Consider the following 19,361-nt stretch of genomic DNA (forward strand, 5'->3'; position numbering starts at 1 on the left):
AGGGTGAGATGGGAGAAACAGAGTGAGAAAGAAATGCTATCTGAAACCCCAAGAGATAAAAACAATAAAAGTAGAGCTTATTGTAATAGTGGCCCCTAACATTCCTCATGTCCCCTGCAGCTCTGCAGGACACATTTGAAGCCAGCATGTGACCTCCGCCACCCTGGTCTTTGTGCAGACCTACTGTTAGCAAGGGAGAGGTTGAAGGTGGTCAGGATGACAGCCTGAAAGAGAAGTAAAGGATCATACATGCTACACCTGCCTCAGCACATGTTTCAAGCCCAATGTTTTTGGCTTCTAACTGCTTCCCGGGAAACATCTGTAGAACATAGAGAATACCATATGATTTTTAGCCCCATCTGGTCCCTACTCGTGTGTGTAAGTCTTGTATCCTAAGTACATTTTCTATTTCTTAAGGGAATTAATTGTATTTATGTTCCTTTAGTGTAAAGTTATATTTTATATTTATATAAGCTTGTCTTCCTACCAGTGTGAAAGAATAATGATTGTTTTTTTTTTTTTTTTTTTTTTTTAATTTTTTTATTAGTTGGAGGCTAATTACTTCACAACATTTCAGTGGGTTTTGTCATACATTGATATGAATCAGCCATAGATTTACACTTATTCCCCATCCCGATCCCCCCTCCCACCTCCCTCTCCACCCGATTCCTCTGGGTCTTCCCAGTGCACCAGGCCGGAGCACTTGTCTCATGCATCCCACCTGGGCTGGTGATCTGTTTCACCATAGATAGTATACATGCTGTTCTTTTGAAACATCCCACCCTCACCTTCTCCCACAGAGTTCAAAAGTCTGTTCTGTATTTCTGTGTCTCTTTTTCTGTTTTGCATATAGGGTTATCGTTACCATCTTTCTAAATTCCATATATATGTGTTAGTATGCTGTAACGTTCTTTATCTTTCTGGCTTACTTCACTCTGTATAAGTGACATGATCCTCTATATAGAAAACCCTAAAGACTCTACCAGAAAATTACTAGAACTAATCAATGAATATAGTAAAGTTGCAGGATATAAAATTAACACACAGAAATCCCTTGCATTCCTATATACTAACAATGAAAAAACAGAAAGAGAAATTAAGGAAACAATACCATTCACCATTGCAACAAAAAGAATAAAATACTTAGGAGTATATCTACCTAAAGAAACAAAAGACCTATACATAGAAAACTATAAAACACTGATGAAAGAAATCAAAGAGGACACAAACAGATGGAGAAACATACCGTGTTCATGGATTGGAAGAATCAATATTGTCAAAATGGCTATTCTACCCAAAGCAATCTATAGATTCAATGCAATCCCTATCAAGCTACCAACGGTATTTTTCACAGAACTAGACCAAAGAATTTCACAATTTGTATGATTGTTTTTTAATTCACGATTAACAACCTATCACAAAGAAGGTTCTTACTAACTCCCTGCTATTTAGGCCTGAATAAAATATCCTCATTTCTGAAGTTAGCTGTTGTTTAGGATTATAAACACTTTATCCTATCTGACATGTGAACTCTCAGTATAAAGTATCAAAACAACCTAGGAGAAATAAAGTGTTCTTTTGTAAAATGTAGTTGAATTTGTGACGTGACTAACAGACATTTCATGTTTTAAAAGATAGCCTTAAGTATTAAGAACCTTAAAGATTTTGTTTAAAATGCATTAAACAGGTATATAAAAGACGGAAGGAGTTCTGGAAATTTAATGAAATAGATCTATAAGGAAATGCAACCTGAAATTATATTGATTTTATAAAGCAAACTTTTCCCTAGTTAAAATCACCTAGTTTAGTAACTCACCAAACACATTATGAATATGTTCTTCAGTTTTTTTTATATTTTGTCAAAGAAAAGAAAAAGAATTGATTGATAATTCTGACTTGTCTTTTAGAAATTCAAATATATAACAAACATTCATCATTTCTAATTGGTGAAAATTAAACTAAATTTTAAAGTATGATTACTAATAAATCACAAGTTATGATGAGTTATCAGCAGCTATTTTTTGTTTTCCAAACACCTGCATTAGTTTGTGGTAATCACTTAGTTGATATGCCATATATAACATGTTAGGAAAACATGATTTTTGCATAATTTAATTAGATACATGTCACATGCTAAAGAAACGAGAAATGTGAGGCATAATTCATGCCCAGACTGGAGACACTCACATATTTAAAGATACAAAATAATGCAAAGGCTCTATGCATTCTATGATTTCCATCAATTTAGGTAACTGTGACCTCTATTTATATTCATAAAGATTAACAAAATTGACAGCTTGTTTCTTTGGAATATAATCAACCCTATAAGAGGAGTCTTCAATATGAGGGAAGATTAGGTCTGACAGAAATGTGAAATAACCTAGTACAAGTTTTCAAAAATTAAAATTGATGCCTTTTTTGAAAATAAATAAAGCAATCTCATCCCCTTTCTTAATGAATTTGAAATTTCAAAATAAAAAAATCATTACTAAAAGTAAATAGAAAGTATTTGTAATTGGCTATTTATTTTTAGAAAAACTGTATGTGTTCCTCCCTCCATTAAGAAATTTGACATGATAAACAGGTAATGCAATGATTTGCCCAGTTGGGAGACCTAAGTGTCAAACCCATATTTCTTGACCATGAGTCAGTGCTCAGAAGCTTCAGGATGGAGAGAGAAATACTCTGATGTCAGGAAGACAGTGCTTTTTCATACATTTGTATATGTGTGCCTCGTCAAGTGTACTCCAAATTTCTTGAGAACATTCCTTGCATGCCTTCCATTTCTTCATGGTTCCAGTATAGTCGGCACAAATAAAAAGTACTCAGCCTTTAATGTTGTTTATTTATCATTTTAATACAGTACTTTAAGGAAATGTTTCATGTTTTAATGTTTTATTCATTTTCCCCCAGATATTCTAGAATATTTGCTTGATGAAAGATAAACAAGGAAATGATAAATAGATTAAGGAAAACTAGGTAGAATTAAGATAGGCTTATTGCCTTTGTCAGAATTACTTTCCCAGAAATGTTTTTTCTTCACTAATTTTCAAATGAATGTGTTCTAACATGTCTGTGTGGTTCATATATTTGTAATAATTGCTGAATTAAGAATTAAAAGTTCCTTTTCCAAATATGCCTTAGATAACAAATAAACATGTTTTTACTGACAAAATGGTATAATCAGTGTAATATAATCAATCCTTCTTTCTGTCAGGTCATTTAAGTATTATCTGTTAGAAAGAGCACTTACTAGCTTTGTTTACTTACTAGTAGACATAAGTAGAGCTGACTACTTCCAAGTCTGTGATAGGTAAAATCCCTTATATGAATATCCCCACTGCCTAAATTGCCAAATTAGTGAAGAAAATATGGACTTTAGAATTAAATATCATTAGTTTGCTTTCCCTGAGTTTTAAAAATATTAAAAACAAAGTAATCTTTTACATTGTCAAAATTTGACAGATAGCATAACTCAGAAGATTTTTCTTAACTGAGTTTTCCAGAAACCAAAGAAACATAGTTTTTTAAAAAAAAAAATCCATTTGGTGAAATACCTTACATTTTTTCTGTTTACTGTGTCACTTTCAGCTTTTGAAACATTACTGCCGTTACACAGCCAAGGGACAGAGTGGGCTTGTAAATGAGCTCTGCTAACAAAAGAACATGAGACTAACTGGGGATGTGGTGCTGCTGCTGGCTGAAAGATGGGTGATATCACTAAAGCCATTTGGAGATATTCCCACTCTTAGAAAATGGAAGTTGTGGACCATGAGACCTAGTCTATTTGATTTCAGCCTTAACATCTTTCAACATACGATAGCATACATTGGGATAAAAAATGAAAGAAAATAGAACAATTTTGTGTATGTTTTACTTATGGCTACATTGACTACAGGTACTTCTGCATCAGTTTAAATCTGGCAGAGATGTTTCTTAGTAGACAACCTCTGAATTAGTGGCTACATCTACCATTCACCTTGCGTCGGTGCATTGCATGTGCTACGGCATGCTGAGCTTTTTTATTCATTTATATTGGCTCATTTAATTGAAAAAAAAACCTTAAAAAAAAAAGGTCTAATACGAATCCTCTTACAGGTGTGGCACTGGAGAAGGAAATGGCAACCCACTCCAGTATTCTTGCCTGGGATATCCCGTGGGCAGTGAGCCACAGTCCGTGGGGTCACAAAAGAGTTGGACACGGTTTAGCAATTAAACACCAACAGCAACATAGATGAGGCATCTGAGGCCGCCTACAAATAGTTACACCAGTAGCGGTTTACAGGGGAAAATAGTCAAAAGCTTAAAGAATTGTAGTAAAAAAGAATATAGTGCGACTGCATGAGAAGATTTGGAAAAGCCCATGCTTTCTTGAGATGATAAAGCTGATTCAGAGAGAATTAATAAGAAAGTGATTAACAAAAAAGTTACAGCTTATTGATTAAGGTTAATCAGAAGGCATTTACACACAAAACCAAAACTCATGAACAGCAATTATGAAACTGAGCTTCACAGACTGTGTTTTCAACCTCCTGCTACACACTCCTGTTACACACTCCTGTTACACACTCCTGCTTCTCACCCAGGAAAAAATAACATGTCCAAGAAAAAGCCAGAATTCAAAGTATAATGTGGCCACAGCTCCCAATTAAAAAAAAAAGCAAAAAAACCCTCCAGATATACCACTTTGGAAGAGCCAGGATGGGAATGCTAAGGCATAGACCTCTAACCCTGGGTCTGGTTACTATGATGGGAGCCCATGTTTCAGGATCCTGGAGGGAGTTCATGGAATCTGAAACCTGCTATCAGTATTTCAGAAAGTGAAGAGAACAAGCTTTCATTTATTGATAAATATATAAATATATGTTATCAAGTTTAATTATTTTTGGATGAAATTGCATCATCTCACAGATGATCCAGTACTCTTGATCATGTGGTGATGACAATTGAGGGTTTACTGAACTACACAATGTGGATAAATCCACATATCAAATTAGCTATAGTTTTCAGGACTGATCAAACTTGGACAAATGAACAGTCATGACTAAATTTAATTAAATAACACTGTAAGTATTGTACATGTTACTTATTGTTTCTATTTATTAGTATCACAGCCATGACTGTGACTTAAAATAATTCTATAATGTTATTATTGATCTGTAACAGGCATGTTGTTAAAAATGTTAAATATGAATTTATGCTGAAATAGAAAAATAGTGATAACAAATGGAACAACTTCATTCTTATTCAATAGATTAGGTTATGCCAGTAAACAAAATTTGAAAAAATCTCAATAGTGAGAAGACTCATCTTTAAGGTAAAAAAAAACCAAAAACATACATTTCAGTAATCAACTTTTCTGCTGATTAGAATACATGGTGGATATACCAGGGTGCTGTGTATGCTTAGTTCTTCTGAAAAACTGTTTAAAAATATAGACTCTTCTAGTTTTTTCCCATCTAATTATAGTTATAAACTGAGATTGAGAGAATTCATGAAGTATTCATAGTTAGTACCGCATTTTTATTTTATTACTACTGTAATCTACAGTATATCCCACTCTTGTTTTTTCAGTTGTCCTGTTACATTTCTCATTAATACTGGCTAGGAGTTTATCTTTGTAAAACGGTGTCAAAAATATAAAGAAAATGTTTGAAATTATTGCTGCTAATTTACACAGCAAAATGGGGCTATTAATTCGGGGCTAAATGGGGCTAAAAATTAGGGCTATTCTTGTTTTGTGTTTAGCTTCATAACTTTATTTTTTCTTTTAAAATCCTTGAAATATCACTATTTTGCAAATTTTGATTTGATTTAGAGGTTTTCATTATTGTTTTATACTATCAAGCCCTGGTTAAGAATTTACATTTTGTGTTTTATAAAGTACCTAATAAATGTGTAACACTTGAAAAATAGTATTCATTATGGTGAAAATATTATTTTGAAGTGTACCTTTTTGATGAATTAAAACCTTGTTATTTTTTTTATTTAGTTTATTTTATGGTTAATGAAGATTTCTAGATGTATGGTGAATGCCCCAATGAAACTCACTTTTATCTCAGTAATTGCTTAATTTCAGAAGTTTACACATTATGCTAATGAACCACACGTATTCAGGCTGGCTGGTTTGTATCTGATCTTACCATCCACTAAGGTTACATAAGCCTGGATTGTCAACAGGGGGAAACAGATATGTGCTTGTGGTACCCGCTGTGTTTAGCATCTAACAAAACCTCTAAATGTAAGATCATTCCCTACGAAACTGCAGATTTTGGAACGAAAAAGTTGTAGCAGATAAAGGATTCAAAAACCAAACCAGTAAATTCAATAGGATAATCTCCTCATGCTGAGAATTACACATAATGTTAGTTCCTTAACATTGGAAAGGGTATTGTCTTGGAAAAATGTGGCTATTATGGAAAAAATATTGGGTTGGATTAAATGAAGCTGAAAGTAGAGTGGACTTCTAATGGTGAAAATTGTTCAGCAACTCAGTAATGTCTTCTCTAAAAGAAAAATTACAGCCTGTTAAGTTTTGTGAGAACTGGAAAAACTCGTAGAAGAAGTTATTCTACTTTATACAATCTTCCAAGATGATAAAAGCCAGTATTTTAGAGGAACTAAAAGATCTTTATAGAAAAATAAACAATGAATCAAGAATTAAAAACACTTGACTTCTAAACCATAATATTGATGCCATTTTAAAATGCCAGTCCATGAAAAATCTATTTTCACCTGCACTGTATTGTTTGACTGTTTTTGTTGTTTGTTTTTAAAAACTCCTCTGTCTCTAGACATCCTAATTTCTATAGGCATTCTTTAACATAGAATTCTGTGACATTATAAAATTTTTGCTTAATGTCAGTAAAAAGTTGACCTACTGATGTTCCTTGAAGGATTTCCTTGAATATAGGCAAGTAAACAGGGCCAAATGTGTGGATCAGAGCATGAAGTCAAAGCTTTTCAAAGTAGTTTTATGAGAAAGTATGTATTTTATTTTATCTTACATTGGTCAGTGTGTCTCCCACCCAGGATGGAATCTGTAGCAGAGTTCTTTACAAATTCTCAATTGTGTAACAAGTATACTGGGACTTCATCCTCATATGTTCAGTATGGTCTACTTTTTACATTTTTCCAAGATAGCAATTTAGTTGCCAATGTGAATTTAGGAACACTAGAATTCTTTGAAAAATAATTAAATTACAATATGGGTATACTTTCTTGCAGAATCATTAATTTAGGCATGCATTTTTCATTACATATATCATATATGCGTAGTTGTTTTGAGCAGCTATCCCTTTTCGACAGAAAGCGGCATTTCTCTTAGTCAGGAGATGCAAAGCATAGGCTTGGTCTTCATTTTAGTTATCTTTCCAGCTTGTCCTCCATACTCTGAGCTTATTTTGTCAAGAGGCCATTTGTCCTCAATATGCTGGCCATTATCTTCTCTCCTTAGCAGTGTGCCAGTTCTAGGGACTCCTAGACTTGCCCTGTGACTGATTCATTGTCCAATTTGTAGATCCCAAGAGCTTTCTCAGTTAACTACAAAGAGCCTCTTGTTCCTGCCCCAGTTGTTTATTGCTGTTTCTCTTTAGCACTACTTTGCTGTAATCTACAGTGAGAAATGTCTTGAACTTGTTTAATGACTTCCTAACTGGTGCACTGACCACTAATCTCCAAATAATTCCTCCTTTCTGGTGGCTTTACACACACACACACACACACACACACACACACACACATTTATATTTATGTTTACATGTCCATTAACCTCCCAAGTTTGTGATTTCAAAGTTTAATAACTAGCTCTCTAGCAATGATATGAGAAATAAAAGCTATTTCCTTTCCCAAGAAACAAAGACAGATCTTTTCTGTATGTTATTTTGTTTCCCCCTTCAAAATTCCGTGCTTTTCTTCAGAAGACTTAGGTCAAAAATTATTGAGACCACTCATGCAAGGATCATTTTCAATAAACTTTGATTTACTGTGGGCTAAGAGCCACTGGGGGATGGAAATAGTAGTAAAAGGTAATTATTCAAAAGTGATTGTTTGCTTTGGTATTACTTGTTAGTTGGTTATTTAGGCATAATTTATGTATTTTTCTGATAGTAGATGAGAGAAAAGTAAAAAAAAATAAAAAAACACATGTAAGCATCGCAGGATGTTAGTGCCTCTTCTTTGGTTGTAACAGCCACATTCAAAACCACTTCATCACCGGACTTAGAAGAAGAACCAAGAAGAAGGTAACGACAACCTTCTCAATAACTCAATTCTACTGCTCAGTGTTCCTGGTAGTTCTTACTTGTTCAGTATAAAAACAGGTGGAGGACTTACTGCATCTCACAGGAAAAATAACCATCATGATGTAGCACATCGGGAATGGATTAGGGTACTAGTGGTCCAGAAAAAACTCGTATGTTTCTTTTCATTGATGTGTTAATTTCATTAACTACCATAACTATACATTTCTTGTGGAAATATGTACAAGTCTGGTCATAATCTATTGAAGTGATAATATGTATTTTTGAACGTTCATTCAGATGGATGGATGATTTCATAGAGATTAGGAGTGCTTTCATTACATGTCCTATGTTCCTATATTTTTGGTGCTTTTTCAATATAGTAGGGCTTTCAAAGCTGGCCCCTAGTCAAGTTCCTGCCTGCCAGCAGTGTTCCATTGGAAATGAGAAGGAAATAATGGGAAGCTGGGGGAATATGGGAAGCAGGAGTATCTGGTGAAGAATGAGCTTGCCTTGAAGATATAATAGAACTTGTCAAAGCCTGTTTGTTCTAGAAGTGCTATTAAAACCAATGACGTTGAAGATGAAAGGACCTGGCCTCATAGGGAGTTAGAGGCTGTGAGCAACCAAGCAGATAGTTTGCCTCATTAGCTAAAATTTGTTGGACTTTATTTCTCTTAATGCTTTAGATACCCACAAGAGGATGGAAGGTGGGGTCTATGGCATTGCATAGGTTGAAAGTTACTGGACTGTACTTTTCACTTAACGTGACATGGTACTCTTCCCTCTGTGTGATGTCCTGACCCCGCCCTCCATCGTTTTGGGTACTGAAGCATGGATACTTCAGTGTGGTGGTAACTGTCTTCTTGATTTTTGAAATCAAAATAGTGAATGTTCCCAAATATTAGGACTTTGGGATGCATTCTTTATCTGAAAGCTGAAATGCACAAGGCCTGAGCGACAGCCACATTCAAATGCACGAATAAGTGTGCTCTTTGTTATCACTTGTCTTAGCTTGGTCCCTCTGTCTTAGCCTCCATCAAACAATCACTTCAGTATCATCCTTTCGGGTAATGAGAATTTCCGATCTCACACCAACCTGGGATTAGCACTGAACAAAATTGCCTTTCCAATGTGTGTCTCTCCAACCTATGCATACTGTGAGGGGAACCACACAAGCATGCAGAATGAAGGCTCAGTCTGCTGAGACAGAGGGTGGAAAGCATTGGTCTTTCATCTTACTGGCTAGATAAGAACCACTGGAGAGCTTGTTATCAGTCTGCATCTCTTGAAGTTCTGATTCAGGACCCAGGATTCTGTAGTTTCAAAAGCTCGCCAAGTGTTTCTGGTGCAGAACCAGGTAAAGAAGCCACCGTAACCTGCATGGAGGTCCCTCATTCTCCCCCAGTCTTTGCCACACACTGTTTTGAAAGCTGTGACTTAAAAGGCTTCAAACAAGTACCATCTCAGACAAGTTAAGGACCTTCAGCTTCCGCCAGAGCACACTCCCACTGTTGTCCATCTCTGTCAGTCTGAGGGGCCCCTCAGAAGCTTGACTTCTGTAATGAATGGGTTTCCAAATTCAGCACAGCACAGGCCCAGTGAAGAATTCTAGGGTAGCACATTTCTCGTGCGCCCACTGGATGGTAGGCACTGTTCTCCATGTCCGGGTTACAGTGAACAAGAGCTGACAGCTTCTCACAGGTTATTGTTCTTATACAGCTTATAGTCCAGTGGGAAGAACCAGGGAAGAAACAGACATGCAAATTAATCAGCTAGATTATTCCTGAGAGTAATAAGTACTATGAAGAAAGTAAAACAAGTTAATGGAAAGAAAAATGCTTTTGGAAAGACGTACACTTACAAATAGCTGAGACTTACTGGATGGAAAAGGGTCAGCCTGTGGGTGTACAAGAAAGAAACGTGGCCTATTTGAGACAGAGAAGACTGGCATCTACTGAATAAGAAAAGCAATAGGATGGAGACCAAATAGATATAAAAATGATTTTGGAAAAAAAAAGATACATAGTTTTCACTTAAACTGATCTGAGAGATCCTTAAACCTTAGTCAAAATATCTCAATTATTCGGGTATATTTTATTTGAGCTACTGTTTTCTTTCATTGGGCTTTGCATATTTTTTATGATTGTATATGCAAGTTGCTTTTCTTTGCTGAAGATTATCATAAGTGGCCCTTACTGTAAAAGCATGGTTTGAATTGCGTGGCTGGTGTAAGGTAAAGTCAGTGATAATGTGGCCATCCTACTAGTAACTGAATTTCAGGCTATCTTGTTTCCCATGCCAACTTTACAGCAGTTGCTCCCTGCTATTTTATTTCATCAAGCCAAGATCCAGTAATTGTGCTGATCTTGTATTGATAAATCATTGAGATTCTCTCTTATCACAAAGTTATTGTAAGCTAAAAAGAAGAGCTTACTTTCTAGTTTTTATAAAATTGTATTCACAATGATGTAATTCTGTACTCCAATGAAAGAAAAGTTGTCCTTAATGTCTATATCATCTAGAACCCATGTATTTATAAAATTGTGTGATTCTGGTTGCCAGATTATGCTGCAATTCTATGTCAGTAATTCAAAGCTCATGGTCCACAACCTGAATTAGTGTCTTGGTATTTGTCATTGACAGAACGATATAAAAAATAATGATCCATGAATTTCCAGCCATGGCCAGGAATTGAAATGGAGGAATGCAAAGGGAAAGAGAGGATAGGAGGGGAGGGAAAAGTGAAGAAGATGCTCCAGAATGCTTTTCATTCTTCCTTCCTCCTTTACCCCAAGCACCAGAATCCCATTCTTTCTCGTACCTTGATATTTTTGATACAACTATTTTGAAATGCCACTTTGATCTCACAGTTTTCAAGTTCATATCAGGAGCTCTTCTAATTCCATTACATTATTGATGCCTTTAATTCTCACAAGAGCCAAGTAAGTTAAAGTACCAATATCATCCCACTTTTATACATGAATACATTGAGGCTCAGAGAAGTTGAGTAACTTACCCAGAATCTCTCAGAATTGAAGGCTGAGGGTCTTTTACATAGCGAAAATGGGAATGTATATGACATTTTCATTCATCCATTGTTTTACAGTATTTTTTTAAATCAATGAATTCCTTTGATTCATTCTTCCTTCTGTCAACTTTCATCAGATAAAGGGATAAAGTTTAAGACATTTCAGCTTGTTTTCGACTGCAGCATAGAATGTGTTAAGATAGCAAGCATCCTTTGACCTCTTGATTTCCTATTCACCGATACGTTCATCCTGTGAACCTCTTAGCATGAAAGAAATAGCCAAATCATGTTCATCATTCAAGCATAAAATTGTCTTAAAATATTAAATATATATATACACATATGTAAACCCTATAAAATGTCAAAGATATTGTAACATGATGGTTGACAGCAAAAACTTTGAATTAGACAAATCTGAATTGAAACTCTGTATCATTCATTTTTAACAGTGATCTTGCCCAGCCACATAACCATAATGGAGATAATATTTTTCAGAGATTTGAAAGTAACAGATGAAATAGCAAGTACTGAATAAGTGGTTTTTAAAATGAGAGGCTACGTAGCTTTTAAGAGTTTTTGTTTGAAAGAGAAGGTGAGAAAGTTAAGAAATTGCAATTCCCAGCAATTTTTTTATACTGCTTTACAGGATTTCATTTCAAAATTTGAAAAAAGTTTGACATCTGATACTACAGTTCATCTTATAAAAATGCTCATTTATGATATCAATTTAAATTTAATTGTTTTTTTTTCTCAGTGGTACCTAAAATAATGATGTGTTTTATAACTGAGGACATTTTAGAGTCAATTAAATACAATTTTTATAATGCATATCAACATTTCCCTTTCTTCAGGCGGCAATAACATGTAATAGATACATATTTAGGTATCAGTATATAGGTTATGCCAAATTGTTTGACTCTCTTTGACTCATCTGCAAAAGGAAAACATATTCCATGACACTGTTGTATTAAATTACAAAATGTGTGTAAAACTCTCAGCATAGTGTCTGGTGCAGAATTGTTAAACACACAACAATAATAGCTATTATTATTATTATTATTGTTATTTTTCTATTTAATCTGTGAAGTGGTAGAGACCTGGACGCAAAAGCGAGGTTTGCCACAGATTAACTTTGGAAATTCTGTCTTACTTTCCTGTTTTGCAAAAGAATGTTGTGGCTAAGATGACCTCTGAATTCCTTCTGGCTCTAAAATTTTGTAATTTTATTATCTAATTCAGAATTGGAACATAATATAACCATAAAATGAAATTTCTTTGTTTCTTTCAGTTTGTGGGGACATCCATGGACAATTCTTTGACTTGATGAAACTCTTTGAAGTGGGGGGATCTCCTGCCAACACTCGCTACCTCTTCTTAGGGGACTATGTTGACAGAGGGTACTTCAGTATCGAAGTAAGTCTGCATGATTCCGTTTAGCTGCTCAGTAATGAATTAACACTAGTTTAGCAAAATAAAAGTGGTGAATATTATTGTGTTAAATAAATCCCTAGTATTTAACAATAAATTTTAATACATATACTTTGGGAAATGTTATATATTCCTATTTTTCATTGATTCCCATATGCTTTTTATTGCATGGAAATGTCAAGGAATTGACTAATAGGAAGATTTTGCCTTTTGTACTTTTGACAGATTTGCAACTTTGCAAAAATTGCATTGTATTTTATATTAGATAATTCTGTCTCCTGTTGAGAGAAACAATCAAAGTCGATTAAATAAACAGATTTGTGTGGTTATATCTTGTGAGGCGCTAAGTTATTTTTGTAAATTGATAGTCGAGTGTCTGTCTGTCTGCATTTGTGTGTGAGTATGTGTGAGTACACTTACAGATGCTGTGTTCTGTCTTGTATGGAACCTGTCATCTAACTAGGGTTATTTGTCAAAATCATTCATTAAAACAAAACAGATAACCTTTGAGTAGAGGTTCTTCCTCAGCCTCCCAACTGCTTCTGTTTCAGGTAAGTAGAAGTTACATTCAAAATAAAGGCAAGGGTCTTGTTTTATTCACACCTTTGTTCTTCTTTCTGGTGCTTAATGTGGTGTCTCATACATAGAAATGGCTTATAAATACTTATTAAAAGAAATAATTATAAATAAGAATAAGTTTTAAAGAGCTCATGCTATAGCAGATGACATTCTATGTACTCTTGGAAATAATACTTTAAAAAGGAAAACAATTACTCTTAAGTAAAGAGAGAAATCAAATTTACTTAAGACCCACACCAATGTAATACATTCATAGTAATCATTTATAAAAGAAATTCTAGGTTTTTAAATTTTCATCATAATATTTTATTATAGGAATATTTAATGTTTAGAAACATCACTCTTAGACAGCTTTTACTTTTAAACTGTTATACTAACTTTTGAAGGGGGTGGTATTCCAATTCAGTTCACCTCCAGTCATTGACCATATGTATGTGTGTCTGTAGTATGTATATGTATAAAATATAATATATATATATACACATATAGCCATCAGTATATTAATCACATTTAAAGATCACATGTTTCTTAATTATTCATGCTGGTAAGGGAGGGAGGGTTGTATAAGTTCAAAAAAATGGAAATGCATTTAGGTATTTCTACCATTTAGTAAGCAAGTTTTATCAAGAACATAAAATATATATGCACAGTAATTGGGAGAATTTAAAGAAATATACATCCTTGCTCTCTAAAAGGCTAAATCAATACAGGAAAATATAACTATAAAAAGCTCTATAGAATCAGAAGTCTAAAACAGATAGTCATCCAGGATTCAATTGTTATTTGAACTGGTTATTAAAATCTTGGGATAAAAGGGGTACAGAAAATAATTACCACTGGAATATAGAAATTTGGGAGAGTTTTGAGAGCATGTATGGCTGGGGTAAGAAACAAAGAACAAATAAGATTTAGCTCAGAGGAAAACTGAAGTGAGAAAAGCACAGAAGAAGAAATTAAAAAACCTTGTAAAACCTCATTCATCGGCTAACTTCACCAGCATAGCAGAGAAGTGTGATGGAGTACAAATTTTGTAAGACCTTTGTATCACTTTAGGGCCAGTATCTGCCAAGAGTAAAGAAAAAAATAATGGCGATTTTGAACAGAAATTTATTTCTCTCTCAAGTAAAAACCCATAGATGGGTGGACCATGGCTGGTGTGACTCAGCCTGGCCCCAGGGCCCAGACTCTCTGCCTTACTGATCTGATGAGTGTGACCTCCTTCCAAAGTCAACCTCATGACCCAAGAGGTTGGGTCACACCAGGTTTGGCCCTCATGTTCTCACATTACATGCAGCTCAAAGGAAAAGAAGAAAGAAAGAGTATGCCCTCTCATTTGAGGACATTTTCCAGAAGGGGCATAGTTATTTCCTGTGGGCCAGAGTTTGTTGACATGGCTAAATGTGATTTCCATGTGTAGACAGATTTGAGAAAGACTGCAGTAGACAGAAAACAGCAATGGGAGGTAAAGAGTTTCTGTTACTTCCCTTAAATTAAGGTTATGTGGAATCTAAGTAAATATTTTTAAAAATTATTTTAGTGACTCAAGTTGACATTATTCATTTGACATTTATATGTTCCTATGAAAGGTTCTGAGAATAAACACAATCGGTATACTTTATATTTTCTTTGAATCTCATCTTCTAAGCAAAGAATGGCGAAGACTCTTCTGTAGGGACTGATTATTTTTATCAAATGATAGAGTGTTGTGTTAGAATTTTTTCTCTTAACCTTACCAGTCTACTTACCTCTTGAAACTTCATAAACTCTCTCTAATTAGAGCTTTTTTAGAACTGTTTCTTTAAAGTAAAGAAGTTGAGAAGCAGTAATCACTAACTGGTTCCTCAGTAGATTTTAATTTTAGTCTACAATTAATCTAGATACTTGAACCATGATAGTTTATATAATATACATTAGTATCTTCTGTAATTTAAGCAAAGAATAAAAATCTGAAAACAAATGTTGGGGAAATACCAAATGTGAGTATCAGAGGACATTTAAAAGTTCTGAGATGCATGTACCATAGTTCCCATCTTTAAAAACAGCTCTTTAATTAAACTTTAGAAGTCTGAGAGTACAGCCCCAGGGACTTGCCACATGCACACAAAATCACAGAAATGTGATGGCCTCATAAGTAAAAATGATCCATTTTGATTAGACTATGATCTTTGAGGGGTTTGAGATGGCTCAGTGATATCATCCTATTTAAAACAGAACAGTCATTTATATAAAATGTACTTACTGAAGATACTGTGAGGTTTTTTATTGTGGATTAAGGAACCTGACATTGTTTGCAAGTTAGAAATGGTATTGTTTGCCTAGTATAAATGATCTCATTTATTCTTCATAGCTCTGCAAGGAGCTTGTGAATGTCTTCCTTTCCAGCCTGCAGAAACCAAGGCTCAGAGAGGCTCGCACACAGTAAATGGCAGTGCCAAGATTGAAAGTCTGTGCTCTTTCCAATATCCCATGCCTTGGCCATATATTCACAAAACGAGCCACAAAGAGACGTACACATAGGTGATGCGGACACTTTTACATACTGTTTTATTAATTTACAGGTGTGCAAACATGCACGCATAGTCCACTCCCTCACCAATATAATCTAAAGGGCAATCCTGTTGGTTTAAGACAAATCCTAAAATGAGAGCTCAGTTTTCCAGAGTGTAGTATCTCCTCACAGACGTCCTGATTCATCTTAATAATTCAGAGTTCCACTGCAAGTCTTCTCCTTCGGTTATTCTCTGGACAAAGAAGAGCACTTAAGTTTAATTTTTACCAAATTAGCTTTGAAGAGTAGGTTCAGATTTCATATAGTCTCAGCTGGGCAGTATTTACAGGCACTGGGTAATGTGTTCTGGGCAGTACATGAAGCTCATTTTATGAACTCCCTCCTCGCTCTCTCCTCCACTCTTCTTCTGCCAAAATTAGAAATTGTTCCCCACAAAGTGAGCCCAAATAAAACAAGCAAGCTTTTGAGTAATGATAAGAGAGGTGATTTTGCCTGGGAGTCATAATTTGTCTCACATAGAATACCATCCTCTTTCTGATGATGGCACTATGCTGTCTAATCTCTGTGTCTATATGTGTGTGTGTGTATACACACATATAAGCTTATATATGTAGGTTCATGGCTGAGTGTGTTTCTCTGAGAATGCAGGGAAAACTCAGAATCGGAAGAAGAGGCGCACACAGCTGTTTCCTTCTATTCACTTCATCGGGTTCCCTTTCTAGCCATTCTGCACTGCAAGACATTGCCTTGAGCTCCTCCCGCGGCACTAATGACTAGATCTCAGCCCAGGCCTCAGACTCCTTTAAGTAGGAAGAATTGTATTTACTAGCTGTGAACCCATAGACTACGATGGACCATGGCAGGTCAGGCAATGTTCCGTGCTTCTGCCTGGGAATAACAAGCTAACAGTACAGTAGGTGATGTGAGGTGAGAGTGAGGCCGCAGACATGAGGAGGAAGCTGCTGGGCTGTCTCCTTGAATCCGATGGCCTTTATGGTACATCGCTAGTCCCAGCGCTGCTTCTCTATGTGCTTGTCAGACCAGGCAAATGATGGCTGAGAGGAGCAGCATGTGACATTTCAGAAATCTGGGTCTTTTCCCAGCCAATACACATCCCTCACTTGATCGTCCTGTGACTGAGAGACAGCATTTTTGATTGGAATGTTTCATAGCATGTATAGTTATTTTAGGAAGCTGCTTGATACATTCTGAAGCATATATATACACACATATATGTTTACTTTCTTGCTTCTTCCTTTACATCCTTCTTGACTCCCCTGTACAAGTGTTTAAGAATAAATCACAAAGTAAATCATTGCACTGCTGTAGTCGAGCCAATTAAACTAATGAAGAAAATTATATCCTTCGTGCTGCTTCACTGACGAAGATAGATACATAAGAAAAACCTACGTCTATGATAATAATTTATAAAAAGATTAGAGAATGCTCAATCTTTTGTATTGATAAAACTAAGCTCATTTTAAATTGTAAATTGAAAGTGAAGTCTCTCAGTCATGTCTGACTCTTTGCAACCCCATGGACTACCAGGCTCCTGCGTCCTTGGGATTTTCCAGGCAAGAGTACTGGAGTGGGCTGCCATTTCCTTCTCCAGGGAATCTTCCCAGCCCAGGGATCAAACCCTGGTCTCCTGCATTGTAGTCAGATGCTTTACCATCTCAGCCACCAGGGAAGTCCAAGTTAAATTGTAAATATCTGTTTAATTACTTAGATTGGAAAAAATAGTCAAAGTCTTGTTGAAAGTGATTAGTGCAACTGATTTACATATCACCATGCAAAAAAAAAAAGCCAATTGAACTTGCCTCTGTTTCTACCTTACTCAGTAAATCCAATGAAAATTTTATTCAGACTAGCCATCTGATATCACATGAACCAAAAAAAACAGCTATTTAACTAATTTTTATTTCATTGTTTATTAATTGTGATAATGTTTGACATGGGGTTTCTTTCTTTCTTTTTTTTGTTTTCTTTTAAAGAATATCAAGTTGCAATTTTAAGTTCTTTAGATCTCCAGAATGTTAGAACTTTAGATGACAAAATAGTTGCAAGCAAGACAGAGTTGTGCTTGGCGGCTCTGTCCCACCAGATGTTGCGGGCGAAGGCTGGCGGGCCTCCACTCTCCAATCCACCCTTGCCCTGTCATTTACCATGCCACTTATTCCATATTGGCTGCATTTGTGGTTTTGTTCAGTGTTTGGGAAGATATTTTATTCTTGCCACAGGGGAGTGGGAAATAAAATGTGAAAAGAGGACTCTTATTTTTAGGGTCCTCTGAGCCAAGAATTTGGAAATTGAGTTTTCTTTAGTGTTTTCTTTCCTCCTTCCCTCCTCCTCCCTCCCTTCCTCTCTCTCTCTGTCATCTCTCTTTTTTCTCCCCCATTCTCTCTCTGCTCCCTCTCCTTTCTGGCTGTCTTCCTTCGCATTTATAGGAAAGGAGTTACTGTTTCCTAAATTTCTACTACATGCAGGGAGCTTTACATCCATTACATAATAAGGGGTATGAAATGTGTATTGAATCGTTCAAAAGGTAAATAGATATGATAAGGAAACCATAGAACCTTTGAGGTTTCAGTTATGAAAGAGCTGCAGTAATTAAGACTAGAGGTGATAAAGCCATGAGCTGATGTCAAAACATGATCTTTAACAGATGGCAGAGAAAGAGTATGCTTGCTCTAGAATGTGATGCCTCTGGTAGTGTCTGAGTGGGGTTAAACTGCAGTTTAGATTTTTATTGGAGAGATTATAGGTTTGCTTTAAAATAAATTGTTATAGGCAAAACTAATCTAAAGAGTTCAGAACTGTGGTGATGTTTTCCGAAGGATACTAGAGGGGGCACAAGGGAGCCATCTGGACGCTGAAATGTGACTGAATCTGGGTGGTGGTTTCATGGGAATATGCATATGGGAAAATTCATTGACCAGTGCATTTAAGATATGTACATTTCACTGGATATAAACTATGCTTTAGTGAAAGCGAAAAGCAAAATCTTTTTAAAAAGTAACTACAGTATAGCCAAAGCACATAGTCTTTCTCACAGTATATGCCTTAAATACAATTTCAACAAGTGAATATGATTTTTTTTTCGGTTTGTTTTTTTAGTTGGAGGCTAATTACTTTACAATATTGTAGTGGTTTTTGCCATACATTGACATGAATCAGCCATGGATTTACATGTGTTCCCCATCCCATCCCTCTGGGTCATCCCGTGCACCAGCCCCGAGCACTTGAATATGATTTTTAAAAGATTTCACATACCAGTTCCTATTCCAAATCAAGCATCCAATGTTAGCAATCTATTTGGAAAAAATATATACATATATAATTTATAATTTAGTTTATATTTTTAATTTATAATTTAAAATTACACTACTTATACATAATATAGAAACAAAATATACATATGATACAATCATATAAATTTAAAATCAGAATGACTCTCACATTGACATTAATAACAGTGTATATCTTCTCTGAAATCTGAGACAAGCTTGATAATACACTTTCCTTTTGCTAGAACATTGTAAGTGCGCCCTCTAAACCTGATACATAAGAGAGA

The 19,361-nt window shown here is 35.3% G+C and overlaps 1 protein-coding gene across 2 annotated transcripts in view; it reads left to right on the plus strand.

The window, feature by feature from the left end:
* Positions 1 to 19,361, plus strand: part of PPP3CA (protein phosphatase 3 catalytic subunit alpha) — a 315,119-nt gene that overhangs the window by 228,264 nt on the left and 67,494 nt on the right. For both annotated transcript variants that reach the window (XM_043871132.1, XM_043871133.1), the window contains exon 3: positions 12,560 to 12,684. In XM_043871132.1, coding sequence (XP_043727067.1) covers positions 12,560 to 12,684 — 125 coding nt within the window. The remainder of the gene's footprint in view (positions 1 to 12,559; positions 12,685 to 19,361) is intronic.

Source organism: Cervus elaphus, chromosome 17, assembly GCF_910594005.1.
Source record: "Cervus elaphus chromosome 17, mCerEla1.1, whole genome shotgun sequence".
In the NCBI taxonomy this organism is placed as follows: Eukaryota; Metazoa; Chordata; class Mammalia; order Artiodactyla; family Cervidae; genus Cervus; species Cervus elaphus.